At 38.5% G+C, this 20,088-nt stretch overlaps 1 protein-coding gene across 2 annotated transcripts in view; it reads left to right on the top strand.

Moving 5' to 3' along the window:
* LOC135196358 (trace amine-associated receptor 4-like) overlaps positions 1-20,088 on the top strand; it is a 319,564-nt gene that overhangs the window by 293,262 nt on the left and 6,214 nt on the right. For both annotated transcript variants that reach the window (XM_064223137.1, XM_064223136.1), the window contains 6 exons: positions 3,859-4,501; positions 11,224-11,374; positions 12,120-12,344; positions 13,477-13,571; positions 13,836-13,979; positions 18,270-18,431. In XM_064223137.1, the coding sequence (XP_064079207.1) occupies positions 4,394-4,501; positions 11,224-11,374; positions 12,120-12,344; positions 13,477-13,571; positions 13,836-13,979; positions 18,270-18,431 (885 nt within the window). In that variant the 5' untranslated portion in view covers positions 3,859-4,393. The remainder of the gene's footprint in view (positions 1-3,858; positions 4,502-11,223; positions 11,375-12,119; positions 12,345-13,476; positions 13,572-13,835; positions 13,980-18,269; positions 18,432-20,088) is intronic.

Below are 20,088 nucleotides of genomic sequence, written 5' to 3'. Positions count from 1 at the left end.
ATTTAGACCAAAGGTCAAGCACTGGGATCTATGAGGACAGTCAGCGCTGAAACGGAAATCGACGGTGAAAAAAGGGTTTGAAAAGTGTAACAGGAGGAAAACCTCGAGGTAGTTGCACTCAGAAACATTTGTAAGATGGAAGTGAATATGAAAGGAGGTACAGTAAAAGGAACGAAAGGGATTGCAGATAGTGTGCCTACAGCGCATCGAATGAGGTGCACTGAAGGGGCTAACCCACACCCCAACACCCCCAAACGGGGTAAAATAAATAAGCTTACGATTCCAGCCATCACCTGTGAATGAAGAGAAACAAAGTACCATTTTAAACTAGAATGAGATTGGAGGGGAAATGATTGAGAAGGTTATTTGTCTATCCGCCCTCAGATCTTATAAGCCGCTGTGGCTAGAGGGCTGCAAATTGGCACGTTGATCACCCACCCTCCAATCATCAGACATACCAAATTGCAGCCCTCTAGTCTCAGTAGATTTCAAGATCTGAGGGCGGACAGGTTACGAGTGGTGGTGATCGAGAACATTCTATCATATAACAAAAGCATTATATAAGAAAATCAAGGGAATAAATAAGAACCAATAACAAGAAATTATCAGAGATGCTTGAAATGGGAGAGAAGAAGGAGAAGGAAGAAAGGATATTGGGATGAATTATCCTGGCAAATAATATAGATGTTATTGGAGTCGTCGATGATTGTGTTTATCGATAAACCCCCGTTTTCTATATTTTTTTTCTGCCAAGCCACAACTAATGTTGTTTGGGAGATGTCAGCTGATAAAGATATCGTTTATTTACGTGTTTATCTATAGTCATTCCTATATTTATTTATTTATTTATTTTTTTTTTTTATTGGATTAGGTCAAAATTTTGGCAAATGGAAACTTTGTAACGTTGATATTGAAAATCTATAATAATAAAAAAAAAATCCGTGTAGATCTATCTTGTTTGTCCGCCCTGGGGTGGTTGGATTAGGTAGTGGTTCAGGAGGGTAGGGGAGACATGACACATCCGCCCTCTCTAGCAAACCTATTTGTCTGCCCTGGGGTGGTTGGGTTAGGTAGTGGTTCAGGAGGGTAGAGGAGACATGACACATCCACCCTCCTCAGGCAAACCTGTTTGTCCGCCCTGGGTGAGACGGGGTAGGTTAGGGATTGGGAGGGTAGGGGAGACATGACAGCAGCTCTGGGTATAAATTTGATTTAAAAGTAGTACTTATTATAAGAGTAAACATAGTTTAAAGGTAATCATGATTATATAAAGACTGGAGTTTCAAAGTAATCCTAAATATTTGAATAGATATGTAGTTTAATGGTAATCCTAATTATATAAATAAATTATGTTTAAGAATAATCCTAATGATACAAATAAAAATAATTAAATTCTGTCCTTTTTATATAATTATGATTTTACATAATTAAACTCTGTCAGTTTTATTTAATTATGATTTTACATAATTAAACTCAGTCAGTTTTATGTAATTATGATTTTGCATAATTAAACTCTGTCAGTTTTATATAATTATGATTTCAAATAACTAATCTCTGACAGTTTTGTATAATTAGGATTTTAAACAATCAAATTATGTCAGATTAATATAATTATGATTTTACATACTTAAACTCTGTGTCAGTTTTATATAATTATGATTTCAAATATTTAATCTCTGACAGTTTTGTATAATTATGATTTTACATAATTAAACTCTGTCAGTTTTATATAATTATAATTTTACATAATTAAATTCTGTCAGTTTTATATAATTTGTATAATTATGATTTTACATATTAAACTCTGCCAATTTTATATAATCATGATTTTACATAATTGAATTCTGTCAGTTTTATATAATTATGATTTTTACATAATTAAGCTCTGTGTCAGTTTTATATAATTATGATTTTACATGATTAAACTGTCAGTTTTATATAATTATGATTTTACACAATTAAACTCTGCGTCAGTTTTATATAATTTTTATTTCAAATAATTAATCTCTGTCCGTTTTGTATAATTATGATTTTACATAATTGAACTGTGTCAGTTTTATATAATTATGATTTTACATAATTAAACTTTGTCAGTTTTATATAATTATGACTTTACATAATTAAACTCTGTGTCAGTTTTATATAATTATGATTTCGAATAATTAATCTCTTGTCAGTTTTGTATAATTATGAATTTGCATAATTAAACTCTGTCAGTTTTATATAATTATGATTTTATATAAGTAAACTCTGTGTCTGTTTTATTTAATTATTTCAGTTTTATATAATTATGATTTTACATAATTAAACTCTGTCAGTTTAATATAATTATGATTTTACATAATTAAACTCTGTGTGCATTTTGCATAATTGTGTCAGTTTTATACAATTATGTCAGTTATATGTAATTATGTCAGTTTCATATGATTATTATTTTACATAATTAAACCTTGTCAGTTTTATTTAATTATGATTTTACATAATTAAACCTTGTCAGTTTTTATATAATTATGAGTTTACACAAAATGCAATAAATCCCGCCTTTCCTTTCCTAATAAGACTTGATTTACAAGATAACCCTGATTTGTTTGGTGGGTAATATTTCACACTTTATCCTTCCAGAAATTCCAGAATTCCCACTTGACCGAAATATTCCGGGAATGTCATTAATAATTTCACAGAATTTCGAGGTTAAAGTCTAAGGGAGATAAACGCCATAAATCAAGTCCTTGGCGAAATATCTTCCTGGTACCGGATCAGGAAATAATTTTTTTTTTTTTTAGTTCAAGTGTCAGTCTTTTTATAAAGAATTGTTAAATATATATTTTTATGGGTAAAAGAATAAGGATAGGATAAGATGTATATAGATTATATAGGCATAGAGCAGTCTCAGGCTAACATAGCACGAGAAGGGAGAGAGAGAGAGATGAGAGAGAGAGAGAGAGAGATTCATGTCTGCTGTTCTTAAGCAAGCACGAGAGAGAGAGAGAGAGAGAGATAGAGAGAGAAAGAGAAAGAGAGAGATTAATAGATGTTCTTTCTTAAGCAAGCAAGAGAGAGAGAGAAAGATAGAGAGAGAGAGAGAGGTACACGTGCCTCCAGAGGCGTCGTCGTACATTACACGTTTTTAAGCTTTCGTTAATATAAACCCTTAATCGGATCGATCCCTGGGTCTCCTTTCAAGCTGGAAAAGCTTACGGGCGCCCTTAAGCTAATTGATGAGAAAGCTTAGTGGGCCTTAAGGTATTTCGTAAACCCCCCCCCCTAAACCCTCCCCCCCCCCCCCCCCCCCCCCCCCCCCCCCCCCCCCCACCACCCCCCCCCCCCCCCCCCCCCACCGCCAACGCCCCACCTTTGGCGTACTGAATGAGACGGGATAAGCCTTCTCTACCCACTTACCAATACAACACTCCCTCCCCCCCCCCCCCCCCCCCCCCCACCCCCCCCCTGGAGATATACGATAGGTTACGGTAGGGCTATTGGATTTACCGTACCTACTTTGTAACTTATCAGTAAATTTTTCTGTTTTCAGTTATCGTAAGAAAAATAAAAAAAAAAAAAAAAAAAAAAAAAAAAAACTATTGTGCGAGATTCGTCCGTCCGTCCACACTTTATCCCGTCCGCATTTTTTACTGTCCGCCCCAGATCTAAAAAAAAAAGAAGAAAAAAAAAAATAAAGCTGCAAATCGGTATATTGAATGTTTCCATAATTCCAGACTTCTTCGAAACGTGACATCTGACATTCTGTTAATCGTGCATTTCGTCTTTTCCAGGAAATGTTGATGGTTTCCATAATTCCAGACTTCTGCAAAACGTAATATCTGACATTCTGGTAATCGTGCATTTGGTCTTTTCCAGGATATTCCAGTGACGTTTCCTCCAGCCCATCGTCGAAAGGTCAACGATGCTGACCCTCTGGGAAAACATACCGTAAGGGATCGAAAAAATTGATTATGATGTCACTGACGTTTCTGGAATATGGAAAATGCTCCAGTAACCATGACTGGCAATAGAAAGTGAGAGTTCTGAGTGGATTACAGAAAATTTTCCTGGATGATAAAAATGATTTTGTCCCTGGAATTCCAGGAATATGGAAAATGCTCCAGTAACCAGTAATTGATTTGCAATAGAAAGTGAGAATTTTGAGTGCAGAAAATTTTCCTGGATGAGAAAAATGATTTTGCCCCTGGAATTCCTGGAACATGGAAAAAAACTCCAGTATCCAATGGTTAAGCGAGAATTTTGAATGGAATATAGCTTCCAGGAGAATCGCTGAAGAGAAGTAAAGATATTTCTTTGAGAAAAAAACGAATCAGAACAGAAAATGAAAAACTGAAAAAATTAACTTTTTATTTGGAAACTGGCTAATCCAGGAGCCGTTCCAGAGACAAGCATGGCTTTCTTAAACGCTTCGGAGTCCTTAGATGTCGTCCAGGCTGTTAGTCAAAATGAAACTCAGGAATACGACGACAGAAAAGAGCTCTATTCGTACATCATTCCGGTAAGTTTTATATATGTATAATTACTTATATAAATATATGATATATATATCTTACGCTGCTAATCATTTCTCAGAATGGTAGTATATTCTGTAACACGAAGATGATCTTGATAATTAATATGGCAGTCTTGTATATGATCTTTTATATTTTTTCCATCCTTGTGTAACAGGCATTACCTTTCAGAAAGATTTTCCACATTAGTGGAAAATCTGTCTGCAACTCCTTGCACTGAATAATAATAATAATAATAATAATAATAATAATAATAATAATAATAATAATATGTGGCGCCGTGGCAGAGTGGGATAGGTCGTCAATTGACTGATTAAGCAACATTGGGGCTGGTCAGTCGTTGGATGGGTGACCGCTCTCCTCGGCGTTGATTCCTTGGGAAAGGATCTTTACCATAGTTTCCTCAGTCTGCTCAGCTGTAAATGAGTACCTATCCCGATGGGGTAGGGTCCAGTATGGGTTAAATAGCAAACTCAGCAATGATGGAAAGAAATGAAGAATTAAACGACAACGACGTAAATGGAACCTCTGGCAACAGAGGAGCTTCGTCTGGCAGCTAGGTATTCAGCCCAATTGAAGGGGAGGACAGTCAGGTACTTGGAGGTCGTCATCCAGCAACTGACCACAACAACGACACTAACCAACAACCAGAGACTGGAGCTACAGAGGCAAACAAGAGGAAGAAATGGACAAGAGAAGAAAATAAGGAAATATGGAGATGCTACATCATAAGCAAACTGACGGAGAGAGGATATAGAAGAAGGTTGGTCAGCATCTGGAATGAGAGGAATAACACCCCCCAAACAGAGCAGAGGCTGGCAGACCAAGTAAGGAACATAAAGAAAAAGAACTGGCTCTCCCCAACAGAAAGAGAAGAAAATGGAAAGGGAAATGTCACACGACAACGAATTACACGAAGACGAACTGAGAGACGATGCCACAGAAGACGACAGGGAGGATGAGGTATCAAACAACGACACACGAAGAAACACCGACGAAGTAACAGAGAGGACGGAATGGTAGAAAAGATTAGACAATGGATGGATCCAGATACAGAAGAGAACAAAGATCCCCTCCATGAAAGCTACAACACCATGAAATTAAGGGAGAAAACAAGTGAGGTCAATGAAATAATGGGCATAATACACACCACCAGTATCACAGAAACAAATAACTTGGTATTATGCAGGAGCAAGATTAGTAGCAGAAACTGATGGGGACACGAACACACCACACAGCACAAACCAACCCAACAGAAACCAAAACAGCAACCGCCTTGGAAAAGGCGCCTGAAAAAGCCATCATGGTGGTGAGATCTGACTTGAGTAAACTGAAAGAGATGGCAGAAAAAGACGTAAGAAGCAAGAAAACAAGGGAATAACTAAATGAGAAATACAAAGTACACGAGAGGGACTAAACAACACAATAGAAGATGTAAAACAGAGGCTTAGGGCCAAAGCACATAAGATCCAACGATACATGAACAGGAATAAGGGATACCAACAGAACAAACTATTCGGAACCAACCAGAAAAGACTATACAGCCAACTAAGAGGGGGAAGACAGCCACCAAGAAATTCCTGAAGCCGAACCAAGTGAGAAACTCTGAGAAAACATATGGAGCAATCCGGCTATCACACAACAAGCAACATGGCTCCAGAAAAGTCAAGGCGGAAGAAACAGGGAGAATAAAACAAAGATTCACTGACATCATGAAAGACACAGTCAGACACCAACTAAAGGAAAATGCCCAACTGGAAAGCCCTAGGTCCCGATGAAGTCCACGGATACTGGCTCAAAAACTTCAAGGGGGCCCTACACCGCCCAAGAATAGCAGAACAACTCCAGCATTGTATCACAAATCACCATGCGGCCCAACATGGCATGACCACAGGAAGAACATCCTTAGTTTTCCAGAAAGACAAGAGTAAGGGAAATATAGCCAGTAACTACAGGCCTATCACCTGCCTACCCATAATGTGGAAGTTACTAACAAGTGTCATCAGCGAAAGGCTATACAACTACCTAGAGGATACAAACACCATCCCCCACCCCCCCAACAGAAAGGCTGGCAGAAGGGAAATGTAGGGGTACAAAAGACCAGCTTCCCTGATAGACAAAATGGTAATGAAGAACAGTAAGAGAAGGAAAACCAACCTAAGCATGGCATGGATAGACTATAAGAAAGCCTTCGACATGATACCACACACATGGCTAATAGAATGCCTGAAAACAAAATATTATGGGGCAGAGGAAAAACACCATCAGCTTCCTCAAAAATACAATGCGCAACTGGAATACAATATTTACAAGCTCTGGAACAAGACTAGCAGAGGTTAATATCAGGAGAGGGATCTTCCTGGGCGACTCACTGTCCCCACTACTCTTCGTAGTAGCCATGATTCCCATGACAAAAGTACTGCAGAAGATGGATGCTGGGTACAAACTCAAGAAAAGAGGCAACAGAATTAACCATCTGATGTTCATGGACAACATCAAGCTATATGGTAAGAGCATCAAGGAAATAGATACCCTAATCCAGACTGTAAGGATTGTATCTGGGGACATAAGGATGGAGTTTGGAATAGAAAAATGCGCCTTACTCAACATACAAAAGGGCAAAAATAAACAAGGACTGAAGGGATAAAGCTACCAGATGGGAGCAACATCAACACATAGATGAGAAGGATACAAATACCTGGGAATAATGGAAGGAGGGGATAAAACACCAAGAGATGAAGGGCACAATCAGGAAAGAATATATGCAGAGACTCAAGGCGATACTCAAGTCAAAACTCAATGCCGGAAATATGGTAAAAGCCATATACACATGGACAGTGCCAGTAATCAGATACAGTGCAGGAATAGTGGAATGGACGAAGGCAGAACTCCGCAACATAGACCAGAAAACGAGGAAACATATGACAGTACACAAAGCACTACACCCAAGAGCAAATACGGACAGACTATACATAACACGAAAGGAAGGAGGGAGAGGACTACTAAGCATAGAGGACTGCGTCAACATGAGAGCAGAGCACTGGGGCAATATCTGAAAACCGGTGAAGACGAGTGGCTCAAGAGTGCATGGGAAAAAGGACTGATAAAAGTAGACGAAGACCCAGAAATATACAGAGACAGGAGAATGACAAACAGAACAGAGGAATGGCACAACAAACCAATGCACGGACAATACATGAGACAGACTAAAGAACTGGCCAGCGAGGACACACGACAATGGTTACAAAGGGGAGAGCTCAAGAAGGAAACTGAAGGAATGATATCAGCGGCACAAGATAAGGCCCTAAGAACCAGATATATCCATAGAACGATAGATGGAAATAACATCTCTCCCATATGCAGGAAGAGCAATACGAAAAATGAGACCATAAACCACATAGCAAGCGAATGTCCAGGACTTGCACAGAACCAGTACAAAAAGAGGCATGATTCAGTGGCAAAAGCCCTCCACTGGAGCCTGTGCAAGAAACACCAGCTACCTTGCAGAATAAGTGGTACGAGCACCAACCTGAAGGAGGAGTGATAGAAAACGATCAGGCAAAGATCCTCTGGGACATGTATCAGAACAGATAGGGTGATACGTGCAAATAGACCAGACGTGACGTTGATTGACAAAATCAAGAAGAAAGTATCACTCATAGATGTCGCAATACCATGGGACACCAGAGTTGAAGAGAAAGAAATGGAAAAAATGGATAAGTATCAAGACCTGAAAATAGAAATAAGAAGGATACGGGATATGCCAATGGAAATTGTACCCATAATCAGAGGAACACTAGGCACGATCCCAAAGATTCCTGAAAAGGAATCTGGAAAAACTAGAGGCTGGAGTAGCTCCAGGACTCATACGAAGAGTGTGATCCTAGAAACGGCGCACATAGTAAGAAGAGTGATGGACTCCTAAGGAGGCAGGATGCAACCCGGAACCCCACACTATAAATACCACCCAGTCGAATTGGAGGACTGTGATAAACAAAAAAAATAATAATATAATAATAATAAAAATAATAATAATAATAATAATAATAATATTATTATTATTATTATTATTATTATTATATTATTATTATTAGTTATCATTATTATTATTATTATTATTATTAACAAGGACTGAAGGGATAAAGCTACCAGATGGGGACAACATCAAACACATAGATGAGACGGGATACAAATACCTGGGAATAATGGAATGAGGGGATATAAAGCACCAAGAGATAAAGGACACGATCAGGAAAGAATATATGCAGAGACTCAAGACGATACTCAAGTCAAAATATGATAAATCCATTAACACATGGGCAGTGCCAGTAATCAGATACAGCGCATGAATAGTGGAATGGACGAGGGCAGAACTTCGCATCATTGACCAGAAAACGAGGAAACATATGACAATACACAAAGCACTACACCCAAGAGCAAATACGGACAGACTATACTTTACACGAAAGGAAGGAGAGAGGGGACTACTAAGCATATAGAGGACTGCGTCAACATCGAGAAGACAAGCACTGGGGCAATATCTGAAAACCAGTGAAGACGAGTGGCTCAAGAGTGCACGGGAAGAAGGACTGATAAAAGTAAACGAAGACCCAGAAATATACAAAGACAGGAGAAGGACAAGCAGAACAGAGGAATGGCACAACAAATCAATGCACGGACAATACATGAGACAGACTAAAGAACTAGCCAACAATGACACGGGGCAATGGCTACTGAGTGGAGAGCTCAAGAAGGAAACTGAAGGAATGATAACAGCGACACAAGATCAGGCCCTAAGAACCAGATATGTTCAAAGAACGATAGATGGAAATAACATCTCTCCCATGTGTAGGAAGTGCAATACGAAAAATGAAACCATAAACCACATAGCAAGCGAATGTCCAGGACTTGCACAGAACCAGTACAAAAAGAGGAATGATTCAGCAGCAAAAGCCCTCCACTGGAGCCTGTGCAAGTAACACCAGCTACCTTGCAGTAATAAGTGGTACGAGCACCAACCTGAAGGAGGAGTGATAGAAAACGATCAGGCAAAGATCCTCTGCGACTATGGTATCAGAACAGATAGTGTGATACGTGCAAATAGACCAGACGTGACGTTAATTGACAAAATCAAGAAGAAAGTATCACTCATAGATGTCGCAATACCATGGGACACCAAAGAAAGAAAGGGAATAAATGGATAAGTATCAAAACCTGAAAATAGAAATAAGAAAGATATGGGATATGCCAGTGGAAATTGTACCCATAATCATAGGAACACTAGGCACGATCCCAAGATCCCTGAAAAGGAATCTGGAAAAACTAGAGGCTGAAGTAGTTCCAGGAATCATGCAGAAGAGAGTGATGCCTAGAAACGGCGCACATTGTAAGAAAAGTGATGGACTTCTAAGGAGGCAGGATGCAACCCGGAACCCCACACTATAAATACCACCCAGTCGAATTGGAGGACTGTGATAGACAAAAAAGTAAAAAAAAAAAAAAAAAAAAAAAAAAAAAAAAAAAAAATAATAATAATAATAATAATAATAATAATAATAATACAGTCTGTGGGAAATATCAGATCCTTCCCTGTGTACATAATAATAATAATTTAAAAAGATGTTGATATAAACATAAGCACACAAGGTAACATTTACCTGGTTGAGTCTATGTTTACCCAAGGATCATTCCAGCGCTGTGGAGGGGTTAATCCTAACGACAGCTTACGTCCTACAGGATTCATTCCCCTTGGCTCGATCCAGAAGGATTACAACTCGTTAAAAAGGGCTGGAGGTAGATCAGAGAGGCAGTCAGATGAGCTGATCTCTTAGTAAATACCCCGCTTATAAGTTAGCCAGGTTAGAGGGCATTTTAGCTGTCAAGAATAAACAGGTAATGGAAGTGGACTGTTCTCACGAACTTAGATACAAGAGCTTATTATATATATATATATATATATATATATATATATATATATATATATATATATATATATATATATATATATATATACATACATAAACACACACACACACACACATATATATATATATAATATATATATATATATATATATATATATATATATATGTGTGTGTGTGTGTGCGTGTGTGTGTGTGTGTATACGTATATAATGTTGTCCCACAAACAAGTAATGCAGAGAGGAAGTTACTGTGCAAAAAGGATTTTGGAATGAAAAGATGCTGATGGAGAAATGCTGTCAAAAGAGAAATTATTACAAGCTTGATGGAAAGATTGTATTGAGAGAAGGCAGGATTGAATAGTATAATTGTGGGACATGGTTAGTGGCAGTGTTGTTCATTGGTATGCATGGAAGGCGTATGGTACTACAGGAGATAACTTGCTGAGTGCAGCTGATGAGTCTTATGTTAATAAGGCTGAAGTGGATGTATCTGTAAAGTGCTCATTCACAATTCAGCAGTGATTTTTTCCCCTCCAGTCATCTCCTGCTAGGCGAAACAGCTCAAGGATAAACAATATATATTGTGTTTGTGTGCATGCGTTATACCGTGAAGAAGATCATGACAATTTTATTACATTAATATACAACAGCTCCCATATCCTTCTTGTTACTCAGGGTATTGGCGAACAGTAATGTTTTTTCATCTAAGTCTCCCACTCTAACAGCAACTTTAGATGAACTACGACCATTCACGACTTCTATCTCAGATGTTTTCAACTCTTGCAGGTCTACATAGGCCTATGTCTGGCGTCTGGAATCGTGAGCTCCACCGTCGTGTTGGCCATTCCATGGGTCAAGAGACCCATTTCTCCCACAGTTCGTCTCTCCTTGTCTCTGGCAGCAGCGAACACTGTATTTTGTTTCATATTCACTTTAGGTATAAATATTTTGTTAAATTCCTAATGTTGGGTGGTACTAGTGTTTGCTTCCAGCTGTTTATGTATTGTGCAGTTGTAAGTGTGTTCGTGTGTTTATCCTTATAAATGGTTTGGAAAATTGATATATCTCTGCATGTGCCCTTATACAGGACTTTTAAAGCTTACAGAGGTCTGAAAAAGCTATTAGAACACCTCTTATGTGTCGTTCTAATAAATTTTCTGTGCTTTATTATAAGTGAATGTCTGGCTAGAATGCACAGGGTTTTGCATATGCAGTGTGAATAGTCTCAGTAAGGTATTATATACCTTCTCTTTATATTTATTTGTCACATCTAGGATAAAGAAGTGAATTATAACTAGAAATTGCTGTAAACATCTTGATTATAAGTGAATGTCTGGCTAGAATACACAAGTTTCTGCATATAGTACAGTGGTTAATCTCAGTAAGGTCTTATATACCTTCTCTTTATATTCATTTGTCGTATCTAGCCTAAATTAGTGAATTATGACTAAAACTTCCTGTAAATATCTTGATTATAAGTGAATGTCTGGCTAGAATGCACAGGGTTCTACATATACAGTGAATAGTCTCAATAAGATCTGATATACCTTCTCTTTATATTTGTTTGTCGTATCTTGACTTAAGACGTGAATTATAGCTAGAAATTGATGTATGAATATTTGATCTAACTTCCACATGCCATGTAAATGGATGCAAAGCTCAAGTTCGGTCTCCCGCCACAGACTTGCTCCTCATGTACCTGAGGAAAGTGAGGAACATCGAGTTTCCGGTGTGCGCCCACCTCGTCCTTGAGACGGTCAGGCTGTGGATCATACTCGTCCAGATCTTCCACCTGCTGGCTCTGGCCCTCAACCACTACATAGGGATCCTGAAGCCCTTGCACTACGCCGCCACGATCACTCCTCAGGTGCTCAAGTGCATCATCGCCATCCTGTGGCTTATACCACGTGAGTATTCGAGGAACCTGCAGGTATAGGCCTAGGCCTATGTTGGTTTTCGATTACTTTTCCTTAGTGATCTACAGGATAATCTTATGCTGATTTTTTTTATTAAGTTAATTTAGTCCAACGTAGATATCATTTGGCCTTTTTTTGTTACTATCGGACGTTCTTTCCTCCTATCTTTTTAGCCCTTTTCTTACGATCAGATTCGGAGGGTCATAACGCGATAGGCGCAGCTACCTCAAACTAATTCAAAGCAGTGCCTGATCTGGTGCAGGAATATATATATATATATATATATATATATATATATATATATATATATATATATATATATATATATATATATATATATAATCATACACACTCCCTCTCTGTGTGAGACATATCGTAGGTGAGACTATCTCCCTCCCACTCTCTAAAACAGACATCACTAGACTCGTCCCTTCAGTCTTCCTCCTCGACAAGCACTCGACGCGGACGCCTACTGTTGTCGAGACGAGAGAGAGAGAGAGAGAGAATGAGAGAGAGAGAGAGAGAGAGATAAAAGATTAAAATAGAAAGTATAAAAGATTATGTTTGCCGTTTCGCTGATCCTCCGCCGGCGAGCGAGAGAGGCTTAGGCAAAGCAATATCCGGCAGACAATGGGAAGTTGATCCCGGACGAGCGGCTGCCGACCATAGCGAATTCTCCAAAGCTCATTAGCCTCTGTTAGTCTTATCGGGACTTTTCGAACTGCCAAATGGACAAGCACACACACACGCACACACACACCCACACCGCTCTGCCGAGAGGACGAGCAAGTTAACTCGTACAGGCGCGTGGTCTCTCTGTGTTAGTCTCACACTGCTCACGAGTTTTTAAAGTAGACACCCGTTACTGAGACGACATTTTGGATTAACTGTACTGGCCCTGTGTTTATCGAAGAGGTTTTTGAGTCTTTAGGTGACATGGTTACTGGGAGGACCAGTTTAATTACCAATACTAGTCTTATTTCCATAGCTGCAAGACCATATAATTTTCCGTAACATTAAGGACAAATTGATCTGTGCAGTTTCTCTCTCTCTCTCTCTCTCTCTCTCTCTCTCTCTCTCTCTCTCTCTCTCTGAATAATCCAGTTTCTTGTTTTCTTTTCAGTTATTGGGATGTTCGTCGGATTTTCTGTCGTCCCAAACCAGGGCTATCAATCAAAAGACTGCATGAAGAATGACTTCTACCATACAGGACTCACGGTAAGTTCTGTGGTCAAAAATATCTACCACACAGGACTCACAGTAAGTCCTGCGGTCAAAATATTTATGAACAAGTTCTATTCTGCTTACAGATTTATTTTTTACTCACTGGTCTGATTAAATTATTTTACTGTTACTAATCCATACTATATTTATAGAAATATGTATCTATGATTTTTTTACGGTCTCTTAAGTTATAAATCCGAGCTAATTACGATGAGTGTCTTGTGAAAGGTCACAGAATAAGAACTATTTTCTCCACAGTTTCGTATTATCTGGACGTGCATTTTCTTCGGGCCTACGTTCGTCATCATCGTGGTATATTCCCACATCTTCTGTTTGCTCAAGAACAGGGAGTTCTATCTCGTCAGTCCCGAGCAGCGCAATCACTTACGGAGGAACATCAAGGTGAGGTCCCCCTTTTTGAAGTTTTTTAAGTTTGCCTTCGGGTTATTATAAGTGATTCGGTGAGTGGATTATCGAGGTCTTTAGAAGCTGTGAGGCTTCAGTGAAGATATCAAAATGTTTGTTTAAATGTTACGCTCGATAGGATCATCTACAAACTGAAGGCAAAGGCCTAGTTAAAATATTAATGTTATTCGTAATAATTCAAGTCTATTTACCCCTGATTTATGGGCCGAGAATAGAAGATGAAGTTAATATATATTCAGTTCGCCAATAAAAATTTCTGTAAATTTATACTTAGATGTTTGCTTATGGAACAGCAATGATGTTTATTATTATTATTTTTTTTTTTTTTTTTTTTTTTTTGCTCTATCACAGTCCTCCAATTCGACTGGGTGGTATTTATAGTGTGGGGTTCCGGGTTGCATCCTGCCTCCATAGGAGTCCATCACTTTTCTTACTATATGCGCCGTTTCTAGGATCACATTCTTCTGCATGAGTCCTGGAGCTACTTCAGCCTCTAGTTTTTCCAGATTCCTTTTCAGGGATCTTGGGATCGTACCTAGTGTTCCTATGATTATGGGTACAATTTCCACTGGCATATCCCATATCCTTCTTATTTCTATTTTCAGGTCTTAATACTTATCCATGTTTTCCCTTTCTTTCTCTTCAACTCTGGTGTCCCATGATATTGCGACATCAATGAGTGATTTCTTCTTGATTTTGTCAATCAACGTCACGACTGGTCTATATGCAAGTATCGCCCTATCTGTTCTGATACCATTGTCCCAGAGGATCTTTGCCTGTTCGTTTTCTATCACTCCTTCAGGTTGGTATTCGTACCACTTATTACTGCAAGGTAGCTGGTGTTTCTTGCACAGGCCCCAGTGGAGGGCTTTTGCCACTGAATCATGCCTCTTTTTGTACTGGTTCTGTGCAAGTGCCGGACATTCGCTTGCTATGTGGTTTATGGTTTCATTTTTCGTATTGCACTTCCTACATATGGGAGAGATGTTATTTCCATCTATCGTTCTTTGGACATATCTGGTTCTTAGGGCCTGATCTTGTGCCGCTGTTATCATTCCTTCAGTTTCCTTCTTGAGGTCTCCCCTCAGTAGCCATTGCCATGTGTCATCGCTGGCTAGTTCTTTAGTCTGTCTCATGTATTGTCCGTGCATTGGTTTGTTATGCCATTCCTCTGTTCTGTTTGTCATTCTCCTGTCTCTGTATATTTCTGGGTCTTCGTCTACTTTTATCAGTCCTTCTTCCCATGCACTCTTGAGCCACTCGTCTTCACTGGTCTTCATATATTGCCCCAGTGCTCTGTTCTCGATGTTGACGCAGTCCTCTATGCTTAGTAGTCGCCTCCCTCCTTCCTTTCGTGTTATGTATAGTCTGTCCGTATTTGCTCTTGGGTGTAGTGCTTTGTGTATTGTCATATGCTTCCTCGTTTTCTGGTCTATGCTGCGAAGTTCTGCCTTCGTCCATTCCAAGCCAGGGGCATATCCCCAAATTCTGACTCATGAGTTAGGTCTTGAATAAATGGATTCATGATTTATTTATCTATTTTTTTCTTTATATTAAATAAAACCTTTATGTATATATAAAGGGTGTCCATAAAGTCCCAGTACCATTCTGAGAAATAAATACTTCTAATGGTACAGGAACTTTATGGACTCCCTGTATATATATATATATATATATATATATATATATATATATATATATATATATATATATATATATATATATATATGTTAGATTGTTCTGGATTTGATAGTCGACAACCCGTTCTATAGCTAATTCCTTGATGAGAGGAAATTCGGACTTTAGCAGCCTCCTGGTGCAACCGATGTAAGTGCCGAGATCACATCTGGGACAGTTATACTTATAAACGACACCGGAGGCAAACAGGGGGCTAATTTTATCCTTGACTTGGAAGAGTGAGCCGATAGTTCGGGGGTTTATGGGAATTAGTTTCAAATTAAGGGCAGGCAATTGCTCATTGAATAGGTTGATGCATTTTTTCCTAAATTTATAATTATGGAGAAAGGGAAATCTAGCAAACATACGGAGCTTGGGGACACTATGGACTATTGGGGGTGGATTGGATTGAATTTCAGATCAAGTAACTTATTAAGATATCTATGAAAAATTGCTGGAGGGAAATAATTATCCTTAAAGTAATCAGCAAGGAAAGTCACTTCAGTATGAAAGGTAGACCAGCTTGATGTCAGATTAATGGCTCTATGGAGGAGAGTTGACACGGAATTCATTTTAAAGTTAAAAAAACATGAGCTATAAAAATTGGTTCCCAGGCCAGTAAAGGTGCTCTTTCTATAAAATGAATTCCGTGTCAACTCTCCGCCATAGAGCCATTCATCTGACATCAAGCTGGTCTACCTTTCATACTGAAGTGACTTTCCTTGCTGATTACTTTAAGGATAATTATTTCCCTCCAGCAATTTTTCATAGATCCCTTAATAAGCTACTTAATCTGAAATTCAATCCACCCCCAATAGTCCATAGTGTCCCCAAGCTCCGTATGTTTGCTAGATTTCCCTTTCTCCATAATAATAAATTTAGGAAAAAATGCATCAACCTATTCAATGAGCAATTGCCTGCCCTTAATTTGAAACTAATTCCCATAAACCCCCGAACTATCGGCTCACTCTTCCAAGTCAAGGATAAGATCAGCCCCCTGTTTGCCTCCGGTGTCGTTTATAAGTATAATTGTCCCAGATGTGATCTCGGCACTTACATCGGTTGCACCAGGAGGCTGCTAAAAGTCCGAATTTCCTCTCATCAAGGAATTAGCTATAGAACGGGTTGTCGACTATATATATATATATATATATATATATATATATATATATATATATATATATATATATATACCTGTGGATGGATCTCTTGGTATACATACCACCTTTTCTGTAACCTTTCTCATTCATTACATTAACGGAGTGGAAGAGAGAGAGAAGAGAGAAGAGGAGGAGAGAGAGAGACGAGAGGAGAGAAGAGAGAGAGAGAGAGAGAACAGACTCTGAAATATAGTACAATTACTTTCTACATTTGGGCGATTTAATGGGCTCCTTTCATTAGATGGAATATTGTTGTAACAGGACATTTTTACCAGTGATATATGTATGTATTAAATCACATAATCGTGTATCAATTTTCATTCCTTTATAATACATCGGAAGGACCTGAAATATATATAAAAAAAACAATGCGACATTATACCACCAGAATCGCACCCATTCCATAAAAAAGACTTTCCCCTCCTTTTGTATAGATGAATTTCCCTGTAGGATATTGATCTCATAGGTCCTATTTCCTCGGGTGATGGAAGGATTAAGGCCTTGACGAGACACGCTGCCTCGGACAGGTAGGGTCCTGGAGAGTCTGTGGCGCCCTGTGGGACGGAAGATTGAAGTGCTCGCGTATTCTGGAGGTCCTCCCCTATAAACTAGCTCGTCCTGAGTTAAGGCGGAATATATATTTTACGATCAGACGTGTTCTGTAGATTGTGCTGGCAGATATTTATCAATACGTCTCTACGTGTAGACGTTTGTAATGTATGTGTATATAGTATATATATATAATATATATATATATATATATATATATATATATATATATATAATTTGTATGAATGTATTTGTAGTCATTTATATATACTTTGTATAATTAAGTACACATACCATATGTGTACTTACACACACACATATATATATATATATATATATATATATATATATATATATATATATATATATATATATATATATATATATATATATATATATATATATAAGCTGAGAGAGAGAGAGAGAGAGAGATTAATCAAGTGCCAATTGCTTCGCTCTCTCCATTTTGCCTTATGTTTTGTGCAAATCTCTCTCTCTCTCAGAGACTTATATATAAAAGTTTTAGCCAAGCAGCCAACTACCAAGAAATCCCCCTATTATTTTTATTTTTATTTTTTTTAGCCATCATGATCCTCATGCAACTTATCCCATACGAAGCGTCAAACCAAATTCTGCATTTTTAAATTTGAATGTTTTCTATTTATATTTATTTATTTTTACCTCATGCTACTCATCCCATACAAAGTGTCAAACCTAATTCTGCAATTTTAAATTTTAAATTTTTCAATTTATATTTATTTATTTTTACCTCATGCTACCTATCCCATACAAAGTGTCAAACCTAATTCTGCAATTTTTAAAAAATAATTTAAAAATTAACACTTTTATTTATATCTATTTATTTATTGTATTTCTATAGACCGTCCGCACCACTGCTTTGATCGTCCTGACCTTCCTGATCGGGTGGGTACCTGCTGTCCTCAAGTTCATCCTCATTTGCCCAAATTGTGTCTTCACCAATGTTGACCAGACGACCAATGTCGCCCTGGGGGCAGCATTCAACATTATGTTTTCAGTCAAGGTGAGTTTTTTTGTATTCAGAACGATTTCAATCAGTGTGTGATGTTTCCAGTTAATATTTTCGATGTTTTCAACAAATTATTATTATTAATTTTTTTTTTTGGCTCTATCACAGTCCTCCAATTCGACTGGGTGGCATTTATAGTGTGGGGTTCCGGGTTGCATCCTGCCTCCTTAGGAGTCCATCACTCTTCTTACTATGTGCGCCTATTCTAGGATCACACTCTTCTGCATGAGTCCTGGAGCTACTTCAGCCTCTAGTTTTTCTAGATTCTTTTTCAGGGATCTTGGGATCGTGCCTAGTGTTCACTATGATTATGGGTACAATTTCCACTGGCATATCCCATATCCTTCTTATTTCTATTTTCAGATCTTGATACTTATCCAATTTTTCCCTTTCTTTCTCTTTAACTCTGGTGTCCCACGGTATTGCGACATCAATGAGTGATACTTTCTTCTTGATTTTGTCAATCAACGTCACGTCTGGTCTATTTGCACGTATCACCCTATCTGTTCTGATACCATAGTCCCAGAGGATCTTTGCCTGATCGTTTTCTATCACTCCTTCAGGTTGGTGCTCGTACCACTTATTACTGCAAGGTAGCTGGTGTTTCTTGCACAGGCTCCAGTGGAGGGTTTTGCCACTGAATCATGCCTCTTTTTGTACAGGTTCTGTGCAAGTGCCGGACATTCGCTTGCTATGTGGTTTATAGTTTCATTTTTCGTATTGCACTTCCTTCATATGGGAGAGATGTCATTTCTATCTATCGTTCTTTGGATATATCTGGTTCTTAGGGCCTGATCTTGTGCCGCTGTTATCATTCCTTCAGTTTCCTTCTTTAGCTCTCCCCTCTGTAGCCATTGCCATGTGTCATCGCTGGCTAGTTCTTTAGTCTGTCTCATGTATTGTCCGTGCATTGGTTTGTTGTGCCATTCCTCTGTTCTGTTTGTCATTCTCCTGTCTGTATATTTCTGGGTCTTCGTCTACTTTTATTAGTCCTTCTTCCCATGCACTCTTGAGCCACTCGTCTTCACTGGTTTTCAGATATTGCCCCAGTGCTCTGTTCTCGATGTTGACGCAGTCCACTATGCTTAGTAGTCCTCTCCCTCCTTTCTTTCGTGTTAAGTATAGTCTGTCCGTATTTGCTCTTGGGTGTAGTGCTTTGTGTATTGTCATATGTATCCTAGTTTTCTGGTCTATGTTGCGAAGTTCTGCCTTCGTCCATTCCACTATTCCTGCACTGTATCTGATTACTGGCACTGCCCATGTGTTTATGGCTTTTATCATATTTCCGGCGTTGAGTTTTGACTTGAGTATCGCCTTGAGTCTCTGCATAATCTTTCCTGATCGTGTCCTTCATCTCTTGGTGTTTTATATCCCCTCCTTCCATTATTCCCAGGTATTTGTATCCCTTCTCATCTATGTGTTTGATGTTGCTCCCATCTGGTAGCTTTATCCCTTCAGTCCTTGTTACTTTGCCTTTTTGTATGTTGACTAAGGCGCATTTTTCTATTCCAAACTCCATCCTGATGTCCCCAGATACAATCCTTACAGTCTGGATTAGGCTATCTATTTCCTTGATGCTCTTACCATACAGCTTGATGTCGTCCATGAACATCAGATGGTTAATTCTGTTGCCTCTTTTCTTGAGTTGGTA

Source organism: Macrobrachium nipponense, chromosome 17 (genome assembly GCF_015104395.2).
Source record: "Macrobrachium nipponense isolate FS-2020 chromosome 17, ASM1510439v2, whole genome shotgun sequence".
Lineage (NCBI taxonomy): Eukaryota > Metazoa > Arthropoda > Malacostraca > Decapoda > Palaemonidae > Macrobrachium > Macrobrachium nipponense.
This window is presented reverse-complemented; position numbering and strand designations above follow the sequence as displayed.